This window comes from Arachis ipaensis, chromosome B10, assembly GCF_000816755.2.
Source record: "Arachis ipaensis cultivar K30076 chromosome B10, Araip1.1, whole genome shotgun sequence".
NCBI lineage: Eukaryota > Viridiplantae > Streptophyta > Magnoliopsida > Fabales > Fabaceae > Arachis > Arachis ipaensis.
Window position 1 is genome coordinate 110,285,382 of NC_029794.2, and position 22,046 is coordinate 110,307,427.

General features: G+C 34.0%; 1 protein-coding gene across 1 annotated transcript; it reads left to right on the plus strand.

Annotated features, from left to right (window-relative positions):
* Positions 13,009 to 19,385, plus strand: LOC107620921 (zinc finger BED domain-containing protein RICESLEEPER 3-like). Its single transcript, XM_016323008.2, has 8 exons — positions 13,009 to 13,013; positions 13,980 to 13,981; positions 17,152 to 17,724; positions 17,829 to 17,948; positions 18,066 to 18,262; positions 18,428 to 18,775; positions 18,857 to 19,175; positions 19,264 to 19,385. Exons 3-8 carry the CDS (start codon positions 17,157 to 17,159, stop codon positions 19,365 to 19,367), a joined length of 1,656 nt encoding a protein of 551 aa, XP_016178494.2. The 5' UTR covers positions 13,009 to 13,013; positions 13,980 to 13,981; positions 17,152 to 17,156; the 3' UTR covers positions 19,368 to 19,385.

Consider the following 22,046-nt stretch of genomic DNA (forward strand, 5'->3'; position numbering starts at 1 on the left):
AAATACTTTTCTGTTCTTTTGTTTCTTAGGAGCATGTGCTAAACGCTAACAATAGATTCTATTTTGGCTTGAAAACTGGAAATTTTTGAGGTTGCTTCACTCATACAACTGCTACAACTACAAGCATCCATACAATGAAGGATCAAGGAATCACTTTCCAACCATAACACATTTTTGTCTTCCTGTTGGCTCGATTATTTGTTTTATTATTTATTTCTAAATTGTAGTTGGTATTGGAAAGGTGTCGGTCATATTTCATCTTCCATATAAACAGGAACTGTTCACTGCCGTTTGAGAATCTATCCCATGTGTTGACACTTGATTTTTCAGGAATCTTAGTATTAAGATAGTTGAATGTAATTATGTATTTGCAGTGAGATTGTTACCTGTTAATTTTGTCAGATAAAGAACTCATTCATTAATTACCTTAGATTTTTTTTTTATTATAGCCACATGACCTAGGTTGCCGAACTCGTTTCCTTTACACAGACGGACCATAGATCTATAATCTAATATTGGATCTGGTTGAATGAAATAATGAGCTGTTCGTCTCAAACATGTATCAATGCCATTTTCTCCGCACTACATTACACGTTAGATTACGTTTATTGTGGGGTCTGTACACTATTCTCTATAGTCCTTTGTATTGTATTTTTATCCTCTGCTGGGGGCTTAAATTTTGTTGACTTGTGGTGTGAATATCAACGTAATATATTAGTAGATTATTAGATTTAAAAGAATTTGTTATGCTACTTTTTCTATCACATGCAGGGTTGGTTTTCACTATCTTTGAATTTGGTTACATACCCTGTGCCCGTGGTTCCAAAAGCGGGCTTCAATTATTTGAGATACATTGTTTTTCCTAGTTGGATGGCAGAGTAAAGTTGAGAATTTGTAATTGCATCACAGACAATGATGTGACCACTAATTGCTACCATTAACTTTTCTGGCTATAAAATTCATACAAAACAAAACCGTGTCTAATAACTAATTGTGTGTTAATATTTAGACAAGTTTTTCAACATGAAAAGGTCAAACAATCATTCGAGTTTTCTTCCTGTTTTTTCCCTCTTATTATAATCATAGAGACGCCAAGTTTCAAGAAGCTCCGTACCGTACACTTGGATGTGCTAAAGTATAAACCGACAATTGACAAGTTAACAATTGACAAATGAGAAAGGTAATTTTTCATGAATAACAATTTATGCTCTATTCTTAACCCTTCATCCAAATTTGCATATATACTAGATTTCTTTCAGTTTGAAGCATGTTCTTACACTGAACACATCTTAGTATTAAATTGTGTACAGTTTGTGCTTATGCATTTTGGGAACGTGGCTTCTTGTTGGCTCTACCAGTATGGGCACGGCAGGTATTTTTATTGCAGACCTATACTGATAATGATTACAAAAGTCCTTCATTGATTATGCATTATTACTATTAATGACAACCTCATGAGCACTGATGAATTGCTCACTGTGGACCCATTTCTAGCTAGTGTGTTTTAAACTTTGCAAGGTAGACAATAACTTTTGTGAACAATGTGAACAATGAACTTTAAAATTGATCCAATAAAGTAAAAATACAATATATCCCAAATTACCTATATAAATTTTAATATTAAAATAACCATCCATACACCTAATAAATTGAATATTCAATATATTCATTATTCACATTATTTAATATTTTCATTATCAACCATACTTTTCCTTTAAATATATATCTAGTATTGTTGTAGCATGCGACATTGAAACCAATGTCATATTGTCATCACATTGTGGTGGCTGATGCAATTTCAGTTACTAATTAAGGTTATGCATTTAATTAGATTAGGTTAAAGCTTCATTTGATGGTGAATTGAACGTAAATGGATACAATGATTCATTTAATTTTTTCAGAAAATAAAAATAGCACGAAATAGAATAAAAATAAAACGTTTTAAACATTAAAAGCAAAATTAGAACTTAGCGAAAATGTTTAAAAATTAAAACAGTATTTTATCTTATATAATATTGTATTTGTTTGAATGTCATTAAATTAATAAAAAAATAAAAAAATATTTTTATACGAGATATCCAAACATAAAATTATTTTTACTTTTTTATAAAATTAAAGAAAATAACTCGAAAAAATATTTTTTTAAAAATTCTTCCAAACAAACCCTAATGATTGTCGTACATAACATTGCATAACATATCCTGCATAAACAGAACTCAGATGCTATGTTAGCATGTAGAATGAAGCTAATTCCAACAACCATCGATTGGATGGTAAAAGCTTTGCCTCTATTTTATTGTAATTTCATTTCGTCAAACCCAAAGAAGTTAGAAAATGTACTTATATCATTAAAAGGAAACAACGAGTTTGGTTATTTTTTATGTATTGTATATGATATTTTTAGTTTGGACCACCGAGAAAACTGTTAATTGGGCTAAGTGGTCTCAAATTTTGGATTAATTCTTTTTATATAGAAAAAATATTAGTGTTTTTATTAAAAATTGGATTATTGGGTGTAATTACATATGAATAAATTTTGTAGGTGAAAAATCAATATGTAAGAAGCATGTTACAACACGTGAAGGGCGTGTTGAACATGTGGAGGCGTGTTGAATACGTGGCAACATTCCAGTCAATACGCAGAAAACGTGTTAAAACACATAGAGAGCGTGTTAAATATTTTCACAATAATATAATACACTTCAAATATCAATATTCAAATAAAACACTATCTCTACTTCCATATTAAAAATAATTCTGCAAATTTTGAGTTGTTTTTCTAATTAATATTACCAGGGGGTTTGGTTGGTTAGTCCTGTACTATACAGCTAAATCATATAAATGTTATGCACCTATTTCATCATGGTGGTTTCTTCATTGATTAGGGGAAACGTTGTGTCTTGGGATTTCAACAACCGAAGTAACCAAATTAAAATGAATTTAATTTTCATGCTTTGAAGTTTTAAGCATTCATTCAAATATTCAATCCTACATTGCTATATTTACAGTTAACTACACATATCAACGATCAATGTATTAAAAATCGCTCGTCGGAATAGTTTAATAAGTATTTAATCAGAAACCTTCCTATGAGCACCGAAAACCAACCTTTTGAAGTCGACAAGAGATCGCCGAAAGAAGAAGACCTCATCACCAGGAACCAGGAGCACAAAAAAAGTAAAAATGGACGGGGCTAATCAGTATGACGACCCCATAGAAGGCATTGAAGACAAGTCTACAGAAATAGAGATGGAATCAGATGAAACTCCTACAACCGATCAGCATATTAGGGACACCATTGTCCCAGAAATTGATCAACAGCCAATCAAATCATATCGTGATGTGGTAGTCAACGATGGATTTGAAAACCTAAATCCTGATGAAATTGTTGAACTTGTGGCAGAGGACTATATCGCTGAATCCGACTCCATGGATATGAATATAGAGAATCAGGCTCCCTTCAATCCAAAGCCTAATATTGAGGTGTCTCTAGAAGAATATGAAGAATGGTGTCGACCATGGAAGTTCTCTTTAATTGTCAAGCCTTTTGGAAAACTGGTTAATCTCCAGGCTATAGACCAACGGGTGCAGCGAAGGTGGGCTAAGAAAGGCTCTATCTGGGTCATGGATCTAGTGAAAAACTTCTTTCTCGTGAGCTTCGGAAGTCAAGAAGACTATGGACATGCCTTGTTTGAAGGGCCATGGATGATAGCGGACCACTACCTTGTGCAAAGATGGAGACCCCTCTTTATGTCAATGGAGACACAAGTGCAGAAAATTGTTGTGTGGGTACGAATTCCTAATTTACCAGCAGAGTTGTACAACAAATATTTCCTCTGAAAGATTGAAAAATCTTTGGGTACAATGCTTAAAGTTAACGAATTAACCTCCATCCACTCTAGAGAAAAATTTGCTCGTATTTGCATTGAGATTGATCTAAGGAACAAGTTAGTTCCCTCTTTCTCAGCTTTAGGAAAAGAATTCCACATCGAATACGACGGCCTTCATCAAATCTGTTTCAAGTGCGGGAGATACGGTCGCAAGCTTGATCAATGTCAGGAATCACCAGGTGACAGCCCCACGGTGGCAGCGGTGGCGGTTAGTGGAGATAGAGGATTAGCGGAAAATGCTGAAAAGGAAAAGGAGCAAAATCAGGAAACCATTAATAGCAAGAATCTACAAAATAGGAAAGAGCAATTAGTCACACTGAATCAGAATCCAGACATTGAAATCCCAAAGAACATTTCCAAAAAAGGAGAAGAATCTGCTTTAAATAATGAGACCGTTGCTGCTGGAGAGGAAAATCAAGCAGAAAATTTGTTTGGTCCATGGATGTTAGTTAAGAGAAGTCAAAGAAGGAATAAGCCGAAAATGGAGGATACTCCAAAAGAAAAAAAAGGAAGGTGGAAGTGCATCCAGATTTCAGATTTTGCCAGAGGAATATCAAGGAAAAGAGGGTCAGCAGGCCCACAACGGAGGAAAAACTAGCCAACCAAATATGGAAAAGAAAAGAAATTACACGCAGGTCCATATCAAACAGAATAATCAACCAAATAATGCAAGATCTGCACAGAAACAGAAACAAGCCATCACCATCATTAAGGAGAAGGGCGCTGACATAAGCAAGAAAATACAAAATAAACCAAATCAAAATCATCAAACAAAGGAGAAACAGAAGGCTGAACCAGGTTTGAAACCAAATAAGTTAGAACTTCAAAATGAGCATAAAAATTTTTCAAAAGAGAAGGAAGGCAAACATCAAGATTACTGGAGACAGTTTTTCAGATTAAGCAAAGAAATTGCTAGAAGCAAACAAGAGTCCCATCTGAACATCACTGACCTCTCTGACCCCCACACCACTGCCCTTATATCAAAATTCATGGGCGGAGGAGCCTATGGACAGTAGAGTGCTGGTGAACTACAGGAGCCACCAGACCCGGTAGAATTATACCTGGATGAAAGCATGATGGATGTCCAATCCCAAGAAGGAGTTGCTTTAACTCTCGAGAGAAAGAAGGAGCTTGTTTCTCCTGACCACAGGCCTATGGAGGCTTAAATTCTTGGTTTCTTTAGGAGGATTTTTCTTATCATTATCCCTTTGTTATCATGAATATTATTTCTTGGAATTGCAGAGGAACTGCCTCTAAAGGGTTCTCTTTTATCATTAAAGACCTTGTTTATAGATATCATGCTAACTTAATTTTTCTACTGGAAACTCATATTCCAGGGCATAAAGCGGAAGCTACTATCAAGAAGCTAGGGTTCGATTCCTGGTGTATTAGTGACGCTGATGATTTTGCAGGAGGCATTTGGTGCCTTTGGAACAAGTCTCTTTGGAATATCGAACCTGAGGTCACTGAGAAACAGTTTGTGCACTTGAAAGTTAGATATGAACAAGGAGAACCATGGTGGTTTACTGCTATTTATGGTAGCCCTCATGTAAGAAATAGAAGCAGCCTTTAGAATAAGTTAGAAGAGTTAGCTATGGGAATTAATGGCCCTTGGTGTCTTGGAGGGGATTTTAACTCGGTTGCCACTTTGGATGATACCGGGGGAAACTCTAACCTCTCACAAGATACCAATAGATTCATTAGTTGCATGAGAAATTGCAATTTAAATTCTTTAGACTTCTCTGGCCCACCATACACTTGGCAGAGAGGAAAGGTCAAGAGAAGATTGGACAGATTCATTTGTAATTATGATTTTTGTAGTTTGTTTTCGACAGCAGGGGGTTAGACACCTTTCAAAGCTCAAGTCTGACCACTTACCACTTATCCTCGATTTCAACATCGCCACTGTCCAAGGAGGGGAGAGACCTTTCCGCTTGCTGGCACCTTGGTTAATTCATGAAGATTACAACAATCTGGTGAAACAGAGTTGGGACAAACAAGGAAACCTTTTAGATAATATTTCAGTTTTTGTGAGAAATGCCAAATATTGGAATATTCACACTTTTGGCCATATTTTTTAAAAGAAGCGTAGGCTTTTCAAAAGGTTGGATGGTATTAATTGCAGCCTCTCCTTCAATACGAATCCTTTCTTAGAAAAGCTATAGAAGGATCTTTGGAAGGAGTATGAGATTATTACTATTCAGGAGAAAAGCTATTGGCAATAAATGTCTAGATGTAATGTGATAAATTTTGGCGATAAGAACTCTAAGTACTTCCATCAGAAAGCTAACGGAAGAAGACGAAAAAACAAAATTCTTACTCTAAAGAATGATGAGGGAAGTTGGATTGAAGATGTGAATACTCTTAATACTATGGGAGCCTTTTTTTTCAAATCTTTATATTCACCTGATCAATATAATCCTGATTTGCCTATGTTTTCTATTGCAGGTTGGTTCCCTACTATCTCAGAGGAAGGAAAGCAACAACTCCTAAGAGAAATCACAATAGAGGAAATAAAGATGACAGTTTTTAGTATGGAAAGTTGGAAAGCTCCAGGAAGCGATGGGCTACCTGCCAAGTTTTTTCAACATTCTTGGAACATTGTGGCTGAGTCCCTTACTGAGTGGATAAAGTTGATTTTTAGAGAGCCAGAGAATATAGCTCACGTCAACCGGACTCTTATCTCTATTATTCCTAAGACCCATTCCCCTGAAAATTTTACTCATTTTAGGCCTATTAGTTTTTATAATGTGTGTTATAAAATTGTTACTAAAATTATTGCTGACAGATTGAAACCTCACTTGAACAGTTTGATTGCTAATACCCAAGCTAGCTTTGTCCCAGGCAGAGTTAGTGTGGATAATATTTTAGTTGCGCAGAAAGTTGTTCATACTATAAGGACCAGGAATGGAGGCACATTACTTATGGCCATAAAGATAGATTTGGAGAAAGTGTATGATAGATTAAACTAGCTGTTTATTATTGACACGCTTAGGGATATTGGAATACCGGAGAAAATCGTCACACTCATTAATCTCTGTATTTCGCCTACTAGCATGAGCCTTCTTTAGAATGGATCTCCTTCTGAGGCCTTCACACCATCCAGAGGAATAAGACAGGGAGATCCCCTCTCACTCTATCTCTTTGTACTTTGTGTTGAAAGACTATCACATCTTATCCTTTCTTTTATTGAAAATAAAAAATGGAAACCTATAAAGTTGTCTAGGAATGGCCCTAATCTTTCTCATCTTTGCTCTGCAGACGACATAGTCCTTTTTGCGCAAGCTAATTGGGACTAAGTTGGTGTTGTCAAGGAGGCACTAAAAATCTTCTGTGAATCTTCAGGACAAAAAGTCAGCCTCAATAAGTCGTGCGTTTTCTTTTCTAAAAATGTGAACCACAATATTAGAGAAGAGCTTAGCCAAGAACTAGGGATTCCCCTCACTAGCAATTTGGGAAAATACTTAGGTGTTCCGCTAATCCACGAGAAGTGTAGTAAACAGCATTTTCAACATATCATTGACAAGATGCAAGCCAAACTCTCTAGTTGGAACATGAAGACCTTATAAAAAAACAATTGAGCAACGCTTGTTCAATCCGTTTTATCTTCTATTCCAAGTTATGTTATGCAAACTATGAAGGTTCCGATCCTAGTTCTCCCTCTTCTTGAAGTTGCTCTTGAACAATGTGTTCTTGAACAATATTTTTATTATGAAGGGTTTGATCCTCCACTATATGATCTATTTGAACACTATCTTCATGATGTGGAACATCACTAATAAGTTATTCTACATTCACCCTATTTGTATGAGCATTGTATTGAACAATCACTCTTGTACATAGAGAGGTTTGACAAATATTATCATTCTTAACAACCTTAAGAGAACGATTCCTCCCACTTTTCACATCATGCTCTAAAAACCTTGTATTTCTAGATTTAACTATTTTATTTGAATGGGAGGGACAATAAAAACATAACTCTTACACTTTTTTGCATAACCTATAAAATAGGCAGTTATTGTCTTAGGGTCTAACTTTCTTTCTTGTGGATTATAAACCTAAATTTCAACAGGACAACTCCAAATGCGTATATAATTCAAACTAGGCTTCCAACATTTCCATAATTCAAATGGCGTCTTATCAACTGCTTTAGTTGGAACTCTATTTAATATATATGCGGCTGTCTTAAGAGCTTCACTCTACAAGGATAAAGGAATATTGGAATTGCTAAGCATACTCCGCACTATATCCAACAAAGTCCTATTTCTTCTTTTAACTACACCATTTTGATTTGGTGTGTCATGCATGGTGTGTTGTGCCACAATACTATGCTCTTGAAGAAACTTTGCAAATGGACCAAGTGCTTGCCCACTTCCAGTATATCTCCCAAAAATTCTCCACCTCTATCTGATCTCACGATCTTAATTTGCTTTTCGCATTGTTTCTCTACTTCAACTTTATAAACTTTAAAAGCGTCCAATGTCTCGTATTTATTATGAAGCATATAGAGATACAGATATCATGAATAATCATCAATTAAAGAGATGAAGTATTTCTGATCACTTGAGGACATATCAGGACAATATATGTCAGTGTGAATTATTTCTAATATGTCAGAACTCCTCTTAGCACCTTTTTGAGATTTTTTGGTTTGGTTTCCTTAATTCTATTCACACAAGTATCAAAATCAGTAAAGTCTAGAGGTTCAAAAATCCTATCACTTACTAATTTCTTCACTCTCCCAATGGAAATATGTCCCAATCTTTGCTGGCACAACATGGAGAATTTTTTATTCATACCATTACCATACATATAACCATTAAACCTAATGGAATATTATTAGCTAAATAGACTTTAAATAAATCACCAATTAAAGTATCACGTCCAATAATATTAAAATTTTTAATAAAATCAACAGTATCGTCATAAAATTTATACATAATCCTTGTTTTACAAACTTAGATAAAGAAATCAAATTTTTAGAAAAATCTGGAATATAAAAGGTTCTTTCTAAATCTAAAATACAACAAGTACTTAATACAAGCATAAATATTACAACGGCTTCCACACGTGAACGCATCCGATTGCCCATATAGATGCTCATTCACTTTCTATCGGTTTCCTTTTCCTTATGAAACCCTACATGGTATTTGAAATATGAATTTCAACACCAGAATCAATCCACCAAGTGTCATGACATATTTCAACAAAATTAGATTCAAAACACACTGAAAGAATAAGATCACAAAGGTTAGTACATTTCTTTTCAAGCCAAGCTTTAAACTTTGGGCACTCTTTCTTCATATGTCCTTTCTTTTTGCAAAAGAAACACCGTGTACTTTCTTTCTTTATAGGATGGGATGCAATACCTTTTCCTTTCTTCTTATAAGTTTGCTGTTTACCACCCTCATTTGTCTTCACCAAGTTCTTGAATTAGCCTTCCTTCCTCTTGCACACACATCACCAGTAATTCGTTAATGGACAATTTTTTCTTATGTGTGTTATAAGAGATCTTAAATGGTCTGTACTAGGCAGGAAGAAAATTTAGAATAAGATGCACCAGAAATGAGTCAGAGATCTTAACCTCTAAAATTTTCAGTTGTACTGCTATGTCTCTCAACCTCATGATGTGCTCACGCACACCCCTTACACAGGTAAGTCTCACGAATGACAATTGTGCCATTAGGATGCTTGCAAGTGCCTTACTAGAAGACTCAAATTGTTCATCAATAGCCTTCATGTAATCCTTGACATTTCCGTAATTAGGAATTGAACCCCGGATACTAGTTGAGATACCAGACTTAATAAACATCATACTTAAACGGTTAGATTTCTTCAACCATTCATATAATGCTACTTCAACTTGAGTACTAGCATCAGTAGGTGCTGGAGGCAGATATTAGCTGAAATACGAGACTTAATGAACATCATACTTAAACGGTTGGATTTCTCCCACCGTTCGTATAATGCTACCTCGGCTTGAGAACTAGCATCAGTAGGTGTCGGAGGCTCTTCCCTACGAAGAGCATAGTCAAGGTTTGCACACCCTAAGTGAAAGAGAACCTTATCTTTCTATTCTTTATAATTGTCACCACTTAACAAACGAACTTCAGATACGGTTTCAGATATCATTACTGCTGCAAATAATAAATCATGCTAACATTATTCAACTTTAAATAGACACATCAAAATCCATAACATATGATAATACATGCCAATGCAAATCATATCAAAATAATTATGAATTATAGTGTCATTAAAATCTACCTGTAAACGAAGACTTTAACATACACGTGTTAAAACTAGAAAATAAAATACTACATTTTAATATCTGTGGGTTAATTAAGAAGTAAAAAATATTTTCTATTTCAACCTAATTATATGTAAATAATATAATAAATTCCTGTGAATAAGTTTATTATATAATTCACAACAATTATAAATATATCATATTAATATTTGTGTGATTTTTTAAATATAATTATTATCAAAGATGCTATGATTACTTATCAATAAATCATATATTAATCATAATATGATATGCAGCGAAAGAATTATTATTACATGCAAATATAATCATCATCATCAAATAAATAAATTTAGTGACATAAGAAATAACAAAATTGAAAATAATCCAGTAAATAATCATTTTAATAACACTTGAAAGATCAAAGTTCAAGTCTCATCCAAAACAAAATTTTCAATTTTATAGCAATTCAAATGCAGCCCAACGTAAAAATTAAAAGAAATGAGGCAAAGAACTAACAAAATCATATATAAACATAGTAGGGAAAAACCATTACAACTTAAAGTAACACACGCTATAGCAGTTCTTCTTCACTTTTTGGTTCTTATTAAACAGTGTTTCCCATTTTATTATTTTTTTAATTCAAAAATGAGGAAACTTATGGAAATCATAGAAAGTTATGGCATTATGAAGAATAACTACGGCACAAATTTAAAAGATTCTTTTAGAGAATAATATCTATTATTTCCTCTTCTCATGGTGCGTCAATTTTAATTTTAATGATTTTTCTTACTTATTCTAAAATTTATACTATGTATTTTTCTTTTGAAAATAATTAATCAAAATAACGCACAATGATTCAATTTTGAAATGATAAGATAGAGGTAATCTTACTCTGATACCACATATTAGATATTTCATAAAATCAACAATTTACGTACTTCCAGTCATAATCATAAAATCTTTAATTTAATTTAGAATTTTCAATTCTTGAATCACCAAACCAGATGGAATTAGAATATATTTGTTTATTGTTATAATGATCAGAATTAGAAACCCAAATTATATAAATTTTGAACAGTTGCGTTTTTTTCATCAAAGAATAAATCAACTGCCAATACAATTAACTAGTATAATTTTTTAACAATTATAATATTACCTAGACTAATTTTTATATTAACAAATTGGATTACAAATAGAATAAAATTCTAACAGATTAGACAAATAAATTAATAATTAAAGTGGTTTGATAATCGATTCGATTTTTAAAACTATAGTTTGATGCCTTTAGTTAATTTTTTAAGTTGTGAATTTAAAAATTAGTTAACTGTAAATATTTTTTCTTTTATTAAAAAGGAGGGCCAAAGGCCCAAAACAAAAGCCAACTACGCTGGCAACACTCTCACACTCTTCCTTCTACCTTTGTCATCAGCAAGGAGAGGCATCAGGAAAGGGGGTGGAGCTGCAAAACAGAGAAGGCCGGTCGAGATTGTCTGAGCTTGCTTTGCCAGTGCATCAGCACAGAAATTAGCTTCGCGAAATACGTGCTTAAACGACACATAAGTCATTTTACTGCGGAGATCCTCAATGGCCCTAATCAGAGAAAGCGTATGATGGTGGCTACTAGATGACCTGTCAATTTATTTCAACGCACAGGAAGAATCAGTCTCTATCTGTAATTTGTTGATTCCCAGCTCCACTGCTAGATTCATTCTGATGTAGATGGCCCAAATTTTGCAAATGTTATGGTGATTCTTCCAATTTTCATCATGAAGCCCGCCACGAGGTTACCATCTCCATTACCAAAGAGGCCGCCATAAGTTCCAGAACCAGCGGGTTGGATGACTGAGCCGTCAACATTTAGTTTTATGCACCCATTCACTGGAGGTTCCCAACTGACAAGGTAAGCTTTAGTAGGGTTGAGAATTTTTTTTCTGCTCTCGGTGAGGTTTATCATATTGTCATATTGCTCTGCCAAATAACTAGAAAGATTATGCACATGAAGACTGGTAGAAATTTCCGAATTGAAAACTAAATCATTCTGAGCTTTCCAAATATTGTTGCAGACAGTAACAAAGAGAGTGGACCAAGGAGTCCCACTAATTTTTTGAGTGATCTTAAAGAGATTTATCTTTAGCCAATCTTGCAAAGGTTGATTAAAGAAACCTCGGGGAAGAGCACTGGTTGACCTGCTAGTCCAGACACTACGGGAATAGGGACAGTCGCACAGCACATGGAACAGAATTTCTTCATGATCCAGACATTTGGAGCAACTTCCAACCATGGTAAGACCTCTTGTTCTTCTCTTAGCATTTGTAAGAAGAGCATTATTGTAGATTAGCCAACTGAAAGCTCTTAATCTTTGAGGAACTTTAATTTTCTAACACAATTTAAAATTTGTGTCTGATTCTCCATCTCCACTGTAATAAGTAGAATATGCTGATTTGATAGAAAATTCTCCATTAGTATATGGTAACCAGCTAATACAGTCCGCACCAAGAGAGTAGTGAGGAGCTTTTAGCGTGCGAATAATCTCAGAAATATCTTCAGAGAAATAGCTATTTATCGTCTCCCAATTCCACTCCCCATCCCCATTAGTAAAACTTGAGAGCTTTTCGGCTATTCTATCTGCAGCAATAGGGCATAAAGACACATCTTTTAGGCTGGTAATTCCTGGAACCCAATGATCAGTTCAAACTGTAATAGATTGTCCATTCCCAATTCTTCAGATCAAATTCTTTTGAAATTGGTTCCAGACTTTCACGATTCCTTTCCAAGCGTTTGAGTAGTTGGCTTTTTTATGGACTTTGGAAATTAAGTTCTCACCACAGCCGTACTTGGCTTTGAAAACCTTAACCCACAAGCTATCAGATTTCGTCATGAGTCCCCAAGCGAGTTTCATGAGAAAAATATTATTTGTTTTTTGAGCTTTGCGAATGTCTAATCTGCCTTGATCTTTTGGTTTACACACGGTGTCCCAGCTTAGAGGGTGAATTTTATTAAAACTTTAATCATTATTAAAATTATTATCAACCTTTTGATAGGAAAAAACATATATTGATCATGATAATTTTTAATTTAATAAAAAATATATATGAATTAAATTAACTCAATTAAATTAATTAGCCTTTTAATTTAACGAGCTTCTATTTGAATGATCTATGTTTTTCGCTTAATGAGATAAGGATGAGTGCTTGTGAACTACAATTTCTTTGAAGATGTGAAGATATGCCGATGTGCTTTTGTGAATATTGAAAATTTTATAAATATGTCACTATAGCTGGTGTGCTTTTGTTCTTGCTTTCTCTGAATTAATCCAATTTTGGAGGCTAGAGTCTAGATGTTCTATAACCCATAATGTAATATCTTACTNTATTAGACAATAATTATATTTTAGTATGTTTATTTATAATTTATTTATTATTTATTATAAAAATAGTTTTAGTTAAATTACGGTTGAATTGATTATGTTAGATATTTTATAAAATCAGTAATTTACGTACCTCCAGTTATAGTCATAAAATCTTTGATTTAATTTGAAAGTTGGAACTTTCAATTTTTGAATCAACAAGTCAAATGGAATCAGAATGTGTTTGTTTGTTGTTGCAATGATAAGAATAAACACTCGTGTTCTTTCCATCAAAAAAGAAACCAACTCCTAATACAATTAACTAGTATAATTTCTTAACAATTATAATACCACATAGACTAATTTGTATATTAACAAATTAGACCACAAATAGAATAAAATTCTAACATTCTCCCTGGTCCAATATTTGTTACATCTAGCCTGTGATTACAAACTATGTTTAAACAATTAAAATAAATTACACGAATTATAGTGGTAGGTCTTTATTAATCAAGTATTACCTTACATGTATTACAATATAACATCTCCTAATTGAATAAATTTTTTATGTGGTATTTCTGTATGAATAAGCTCAATGCTTATTCTAGATCCTTCACTAAATTTTATGTCATTCTCAATCATGTATGCGCATATATACTAACTAAATTAGAAACAAATAATGATAAGAATTTCATGTCCAAATATGTCATATAATACATTATATACAACATAAGTCATATAAGTGACATTACAGAACATAAACCCATACTAGTAACATGATCCTTAAATAATTCTAGTGGCATGTCTTTTGTCAAAGGATCAGCTATCATCTTTTTAGTACTAATATGCTCTATCTGTACCTAATTAGACCTAACTCAGTCTTTAATGGCTAAGTACTTAATGTTAATATGCTTACTTCGACTACTACTTCTATTATTCTTAGCCATAAATACAACAGCAGAATTGTCACAATATATTCTCAATGACCTAGAGATTCAATCGATGATCTTAAGCCCAGAGATAAAATTTTTCAACCAAACACCTTGTGATGTAGCCTCAAAACAAGTAATAAATTCAGCTTCCATGGTAGAAGTGGCTACAAGTGATTGTTTTGCACTCTTCTAAGATATTGCTTGATTAACAAGCATAAATATGTATCTTGAAGTTAACTTTCTAGAATCAACACATCCCTCCAAGCTTGAATCTGAGTATCCAACAATTTTCAAATTGTCGGTTCTTTTATATATAAGAATGAAGTCCTTGGTCCCTTGAAAATACCTTAAGACCTTCTTTGCAACTCTCCAATGGATAATTCCTGGATTACTTTAATATCTTCCTAACATGCCAACAACAAAAGCAATGTCAGGTCTTATACAGACCTGAGTATACATTAGGCTTCCAACAGCTGAAGCATAAGAAATATTTTGCATATGTTCATTTTCAAATTCATTTTTGGGACATTAATCTAAGCAGAACTTGTCACCTATCACAATAGGTGCTACACTTGGTGAACAATTTTACATTTTAAATCTTTCAAGAACTTTATTAATATAGACTTCTTGAGATAAACCTAAAATTCTTTTATGTTTATCTCTATGAATCTTTATGCTAATGACATAAGATGCATCACTCATATCTTTCATATCAAAATGTCTAAAAAAAATTATTTCATTTCATGTAACAACTCTAAATTATTTGTTGCAAACAAAATGTCATCTACATATAAGATGAGAATATGATTGCTCCCACCAACCTTGTAGTATATACATTGATAGAAAATATATGAAGAAATCACATTGTAAAACTTCAAATATCACTGTTGAGAAGCCTGCTTAAGACCATACATTGCTCTCTTAAACTTGCAAACTAACTCCTTACCAGCACTTGGGATAAATCTTTCGGGTTGTCTCATATAAACATTTTCTTCTAAATCTCTATTAAGGAATATCGTTTTCACATCCACTTGATGCAATTTCATGTCAAAGTGTGCTACCAACGTCATAATAATGCGGAAAGAGTCTTTCTTTGAAACAGGAGAAAATGTTTTCTTGTAATCAACTCCTTCCCTTTGAGCAGATCCTTTGGTAACAAGTAAAGACTTGTAGTGCTTAATATTGCCTGATGAATCCTTCTTGGTCTTAAAGACCCATTTACAGCCAATGATCTTTTCCCCATCAGACAATTCTACAAGATCCAAAACTTGGTTATCCGATCCGCCATAGATTTCATTTCATCCTTCATAGAAGCTAGCCATAAATTGAAATTACGACTTTTCATTACTTGTAAAAACGTCGTTGGGTTCTTTTCACCACAAATATCGTAGTCAGACTCAGCAAGATACACTACATAGTCACTAGAAATTGTAGACTTTCTTATTTTAGTTGATCTTCTTCATGTTGCATCATCAACCTCTTGTAAATATAGTGGCATAATAGGTTCTCCCTAGGGGTGGTAAACGGGCCTTAATCCGCCGGGCCGGCCCGCGTAAGCCGCCAAAAAAGGCGGGTTGGGCTGGAAATTTGGGACCGCCGAAAGACAAAAGCCCGCCTAACCCAAACCGTTTAAACCGTGGGCTGTGGCGGGCACCCCGACCCGACCCGACCCAATCCCCATTCCCCATATCCCCAGCGAAACGGCCGAAACCCTAATGGCCTAATGAATCCCTAAGAGCCAAGACCTAATCCCTAATTCCAGATTTGCAGCTTCCTCACTCCTCAGTTCCTCGTCAATACTCAGTCATCTCCAGTCTCCTCGACGGCTCTCACCCTCTCACTTGGTTCCTCAGTTCCTCAGTTCCTGCGTTCCTCACCGTCAGTTCCTCAGTTCCTCACTGTCACTCTCAGTCTCTCACTCGGTCATCCTCAGCTCCTCACCGTCACTCTCAGTCTCTCACTTCCATCGTCCATCGACGTCAGCTCGAACTTCAGAGTTCCGTCCTCACCCCTGACGGTCGCTGAGTCGGAGTCAGTTTTCTCACCGTCGATTTTCGGTCGTCGTGGCCTACTGGGTTATAGCCACCGCTGCTGCTCCGTCTGGCCGTCGTCGCTGCTGCCTGCTGGTCTCGATCCTGGGCTCCTGGGTCTTGTCCTCTGACTCTGCTGGTCTCGCTCTCCGTCACGGCTGCTCCTCGCCTCCTCTGTGGCTCTGTCCTGGTCCTCGTCTCCTCTGGTAAATTTTCTGGCTTAGGGTTTGAGATTCATCAATTTAGGTTTGTTTGTTGTGTTTTGTGCTGTTTGATATAGGTAAATTAGGGTTGATATTTGGTTGAGTTTTGATTATGGTTGATATTTGGTTAAATCTGATTATGGTTGAATTTTGATGATGGTTGATAATGGTTGATATTTGCCTATTTGGTTAAATCTGATGCAGATTCAGAAATTGTTTCTTATTTTTTGTGTTGTTTGATAATGGTTGAGTTTTGAATATAGTTGATAATGGTTGATATTTGGTTAAATACTTGAATCTGATGCGGATTCAGAAATTGTTTCTTGTTTTTTGTGTTGTTTCATAATGGTTGAGTTTTGATTATGGTTGATAATGGTTGATCTTTGGCTGAATACTTGAATCTGATGCGAATTCAGAAATTGTTTGCTATTTTTTGTATGGTTTGCTAATGGTTGAAAAACCTAGTTCATATAAAAAATTTACATTTACTTTTATTTTAGGAAATATGAATTCTGAAACTGTGAGTAACCTTGTTACTACTGGAGTTGGTTCTGAGGCTGCTCCGGTCAAGGTTGATGAACCTAGTTCGAAAAGGCTGAGACCAGCAACCTCTGATGTTTGGAATTTTTTCAAAAAGCTCGGTCTAGATAAGGATGGAGTAGAATGTGCTGAGTGTAAAGGATGCAAGAAAGTGTTTAAAGCTGGAGATAAGCGATATGGCACTTCTACTATAAAACGGCATCTTGATAGTTGTACTCAAATTAAGCATGAAGATATTGGTCAGACTATAGCAGAATTGCAACTTAAAATGGGTTCACTTAAGATTGATTCAGGAGTGGCTAGAGATATGTTTGCTGGGTATGTAGTTGCTGGGGATAAGCCTTTTAATATGGTTGATGATAGGAGATTTAGAAATTGGGTGAAATATATTAGTCCACCTTTGAAACTTCCTTCTAGGAATACGGTTAAGGCTGACATAGTGAAAGTCCACAAGAGAGAAGCTGCGGAACTTAAAAAAATTTTAGTTTCCATTCCAAATAGAATTTGCTTAACATTTGATCTTTGGACTTCCAGTACCAATGAGGGGTTTATATGTTTGACTGCACATTTGTTGATGAGAACTGGAAATTACAGAGTAAAATTCTCAATTTTTGTCATATGCCTCCTCCTCACACAGGATTTGAATTGTCTTCTAAAATCTTTACGCTTTTGACTGAGTGGAAAGTTGATAAAAAGATTTTTTCCATTACTTTGGATAATGCTTCTTCTAATGATACTTGTGTTGAACATTTGAAAAGTACTTTGGATGTGCATGGTTCATTGTTGTGTGGTGGTGAATTCTTTCATGTTCGTTGCTCTGCTCATATTTTAAATCTTATTGTCTAAGATGGAATGAAAATATGTGGTGATGCAGTGTATAAGATTAGAGAGGGTATTAAGTTTCTGAGAAAATCTGAAAGTCGAATGGTTAAGTTTAAAGAATGTTTTGAAGATATTGAGGGACTTGAGTATACGACTGCATTATGTTTAGATGTTCCTATTAGGTGGAATTCACTTTATGCAATGCTTGCAAGTGCTATTCCTTATAAGAAAGCTTTTGAGATGTATAAAGTAAAAGAAGCTGGGTTTAGGGGGTATTGTCCTTCATCAGATGAGTGGAGAAGAACTGAAAAGATATGTGATTTCTTGTTACCATTTTACGAAACTACCAAGTTGATGTCTGGAACTTCTTACCCAATATCCAACTTGTATTTTTTACAAGTTTGGTAAATCCAGCTTATTTTAATGAATAGTTTGAAGAATGATGAAGTGCTTATAAGGAACATGGGAGAAAAAATGATGATTAATTTCAAGAAATATTGGAAAGAATACAGTGTTGTTCTTGCATTTGGGGCAGTTCTTGATCCTAGATTTAAACTCAACACTTTGGTTCATTGCTATAATGAGATTGATCCTATTAGTGCTAAAGACAAAGTGGAGCATGTGAAGAGTAAGTTATACAAGCTTTTTGAGGTTTATGACCAAAATTCCTCTACAACTGTAGAGAGTTTTTCCCAACTTTCAAGTAATTTTTCTCAAGCAACATCTTTTGCAATTGAAACTCAGCTTATTAAAATTGTTGGTGTAAGTATTTTTATCTACTTGATTATATGTATTTTTTATTTTTCATACTTTTTGATATGTTTATATTGTTTGTAATGCAAGGATTTGATGTCCCGTAATCAAGAAGCTGAAGTGAAAAGTGGAAAGAACCAACTGGATATTTATTTGAGTGAGGCAACATTATTTTGCAATGATGCAATCATTGATGTTTTGCAATGGTGGAAAGACAACCATCATCGTTTTCCAACACTATCACTAATGGCACGAGATTTGTTGAGCATTCCTATTACTACCGTGGCTTCAGAATCTACATTTAGCATGGGTTCTCATGATTTGAATAAGTATAGAAGTCGTTTGTTGTCAGATAATGTTGAAGCGGTGATTTGCACCAGAAATTGGATATGTGGATATGATGATTTTGGTATATTATATTTATGACATACATACTTGAGTGATTTTGAACATTATTATGTACTATTTTGCTAATATATTTATTTACTTTTTTCTAGAGGAAGATAAAGATCAAGAAGATATTGCAAAAGGAGAAGGCTATTCTTCAGGAGTTGGTTCCAATGATGTTATTGACTTATATGAAGATGAAGATAAAAATTAAGTGTATTGAATTAAGTTTAATTTACTTTGAAGACTATTCATAATTATGTTTTTGAACTTTGGATTATATATTTATTTTGTCTATGGGACTATTTATAACTATGACTTGAGTATTTTAGATAATTGGATTATGTTTATTTACTTTGAAGACTATTTATATTTAATATTTATATTTATATTGATTTAAATAGAAGGTATTAGATATGTACTCAACATAATTCAAATAAAGAATCTAAGATTAATAATAAGATTTTTAGGTAATCACAATTTTAACAAAATTTTAGCACAATAACAAAAGATTAATCAATGAACTAATTAAAACTAATTAATCATTCAATGATTCAATCCAAAACAAGGAAACAAAAAATAATACAGAGAATGAAAACGAAAGATTAAAATAAACTAATTATTCAATGATTCAATTTAAAGAAAAACTAATTATTTAACTATTCAAATTTCAATCTAAGTAAAATAGCAGAATTAAAAAAATCAATGCTTTGAACAAAGGACAAAGAACATAAGAATAATTAAAAATAAAAACGAGCCATTGTCTTCGTTCTGAGCCGTCTGAGAAGAAAGACAGAAGCACAACAGAGTCGAAGACCGTTGAGCAGAATGACGAATGGCGGCAGAAGTCTAACTGACTACTAAGAGCAAGCGGGTTAAACTATTGGAGAGGGGTTGGACAACCAAGAAGGATTGGACCGTTCTAAAAATTGGATCGGACCGATCGATCAGCCGATTCAATCACAAACCAGACCGTAATACGGTTCAGTTTATCGTACATGGATTATTATTATTATTTTTTTCAATTCCCCTAACTTTCATCTACTGAGGTGTACTATATATATATCATGCAGGACAAAGGTGATCAAGGTCAATATAGATGTGGCAGATAATTGGTGATTACAAAAATAACATAGGTGTATGTTGACTAAGCAATTAAAGATGATTGCTTGTCTAGTGAAAAATCTAATAAAGCAAATAGCCAAAAACAAAGGATAAACTTTTAATAGGAAAGGTTAGACCATTTTCAATAGGGAACTCATTTTAGTTTTTGTTTATGCTCTACCTGTCATAAAAAATAACTCTACATCAGCTTTTACGTCATAAATAGTAAATAGGAACTCAAAGTATTTCTCTCTTCTCCATTAGAAGGAACTAACTTTAGTCCCTGTTGTAGTCCCACTTAATTAATTAATTAAAGTAATTAGAAGGCGCTTTGGTGGGATCCTCACGGACAGAAAAAGGTTGCATCATTTGCAAATCACAGTTAATTTTTATGTATATTGAAAAAATCTTGGTGTAATACTTAATTATTGGATTTTATGGTGTTTTTTAAAATTGTGGGAACAGTATAATACGCCCCCTTGTATTGTATATTTTAATTTAGGGAAAGTATGAGGAGCCAATGAAATATTTATACAATGTGTACAATGGAGGTTTAGGAAGTATTAGAGATATAATTATTAATGTTATCTTTTTCCATCAGCTGAAGCTTTTGGAATGAATGGTATTATGACATGGTATTAGAGCGCTAGATCCGAAAGGTCAGAAACGCTATTCTCTTTCTCTCCAACAGTTGAAACTCTATTGTGTCAGAAAAAGAGGAAATGAAAACTTGAAAAATTGATGCATTGGAGATGCTCTTAGGGAAGGACCATGCTGCCATATTCCATTTCAGTCTTTTAGCTATAGATCCTACACTAAGTATGTTGCATAGCCTTGTTTTGTCAATTTAAAGATATACACCATAGAGTTAAAGCAGCACAGACCCACCCATAAATCATGTTGTATTTTACATAATCACCACATGATGCTTTACTACCATAATGCATTCATATCATAATATTGGAAATTCTGCATGTGCACTTTGGTGGACATTAAAAGTTAAAACCATTGTTAACAAGTATATATCTGTGGCACAAAATATCAAAATCGTTAATCTATTTTTACCTAACCTTTTAAATTTTCGAGAAAATGCTCCTACAATGTTGGGCACCGAATCTCCTTCTCAAAATTTGTCCAATTTCCTTTCGAGCCTGCTAAGTCTTGAATTGTTTAAGTGATAAAATAGATTCAACATAATGATAATACACAAATCAGGGATCAATATTCAGTCGTGTGAAATGTGAATAAGAAAAGCCACTTGCCATAAAAAGACCTCGCTTAATAATGAACATAATTAAATGGCTTGAACGTGATCCCCTTTTGCTTCCAAAATTATAAAGGCATTTCATTCCCAATAAAGATTAAAGAGGATCATTGGTTCAATATGAAATCTCCATCTTGCTTACTTGCGTATGGCTCTGACGTTAGAGAAAGCTTTACTAACACAGTACAATGCTGGATGAGTGAAATTAGACCATCTCCAGTAGGGAACTCATCTCAGTCCTTATTTATGATCTACATGTCATAAAAAGTAACTCCACATCAGCTTTTGCCTTATAAACGGTAAATAGGAACTCAAAGCATCTCTCTCTTCTCCATTAGGAGGAACTAACTTTAGTCTAATTATTTAATATAATTTTTTATTATAATTATTACTAATTTAATTATTATTTCATTATTTAATATAATTATTTAATTATTTCAGATTTTATATTATTATTTTTTAAAAATAACTTGCCAAATGGCAAGTTATTATTGGTTAACTTGAGTTCCTGTTTAGAGGGACTCC

Excerpts from the sequence above, each read along its gene's own strand:
- LOC107620921 (XM_016323008.2), top strand. The coding sequence starts at position 17,157 with ATGAATTCTGAAACTGTGAGTAACCTTGTTACTACTGGAGTTGGTTCT. Across the intron at positions 18,263-18,427 it reads AAGCTTTTGAGATGTATAAA|CTTATTTTAATGAATAGTTT; the intron begins GTAAAAGAAGCT and ends TGGTAAATCCAG. Across the intron at positions 19,176-19,263 it reads ATGTGGATATGATGATTTTG|AGGAAGATAAAGATCAAGAA; the intron begins GTATATTATATT and ends ACTTTTTTCTAG.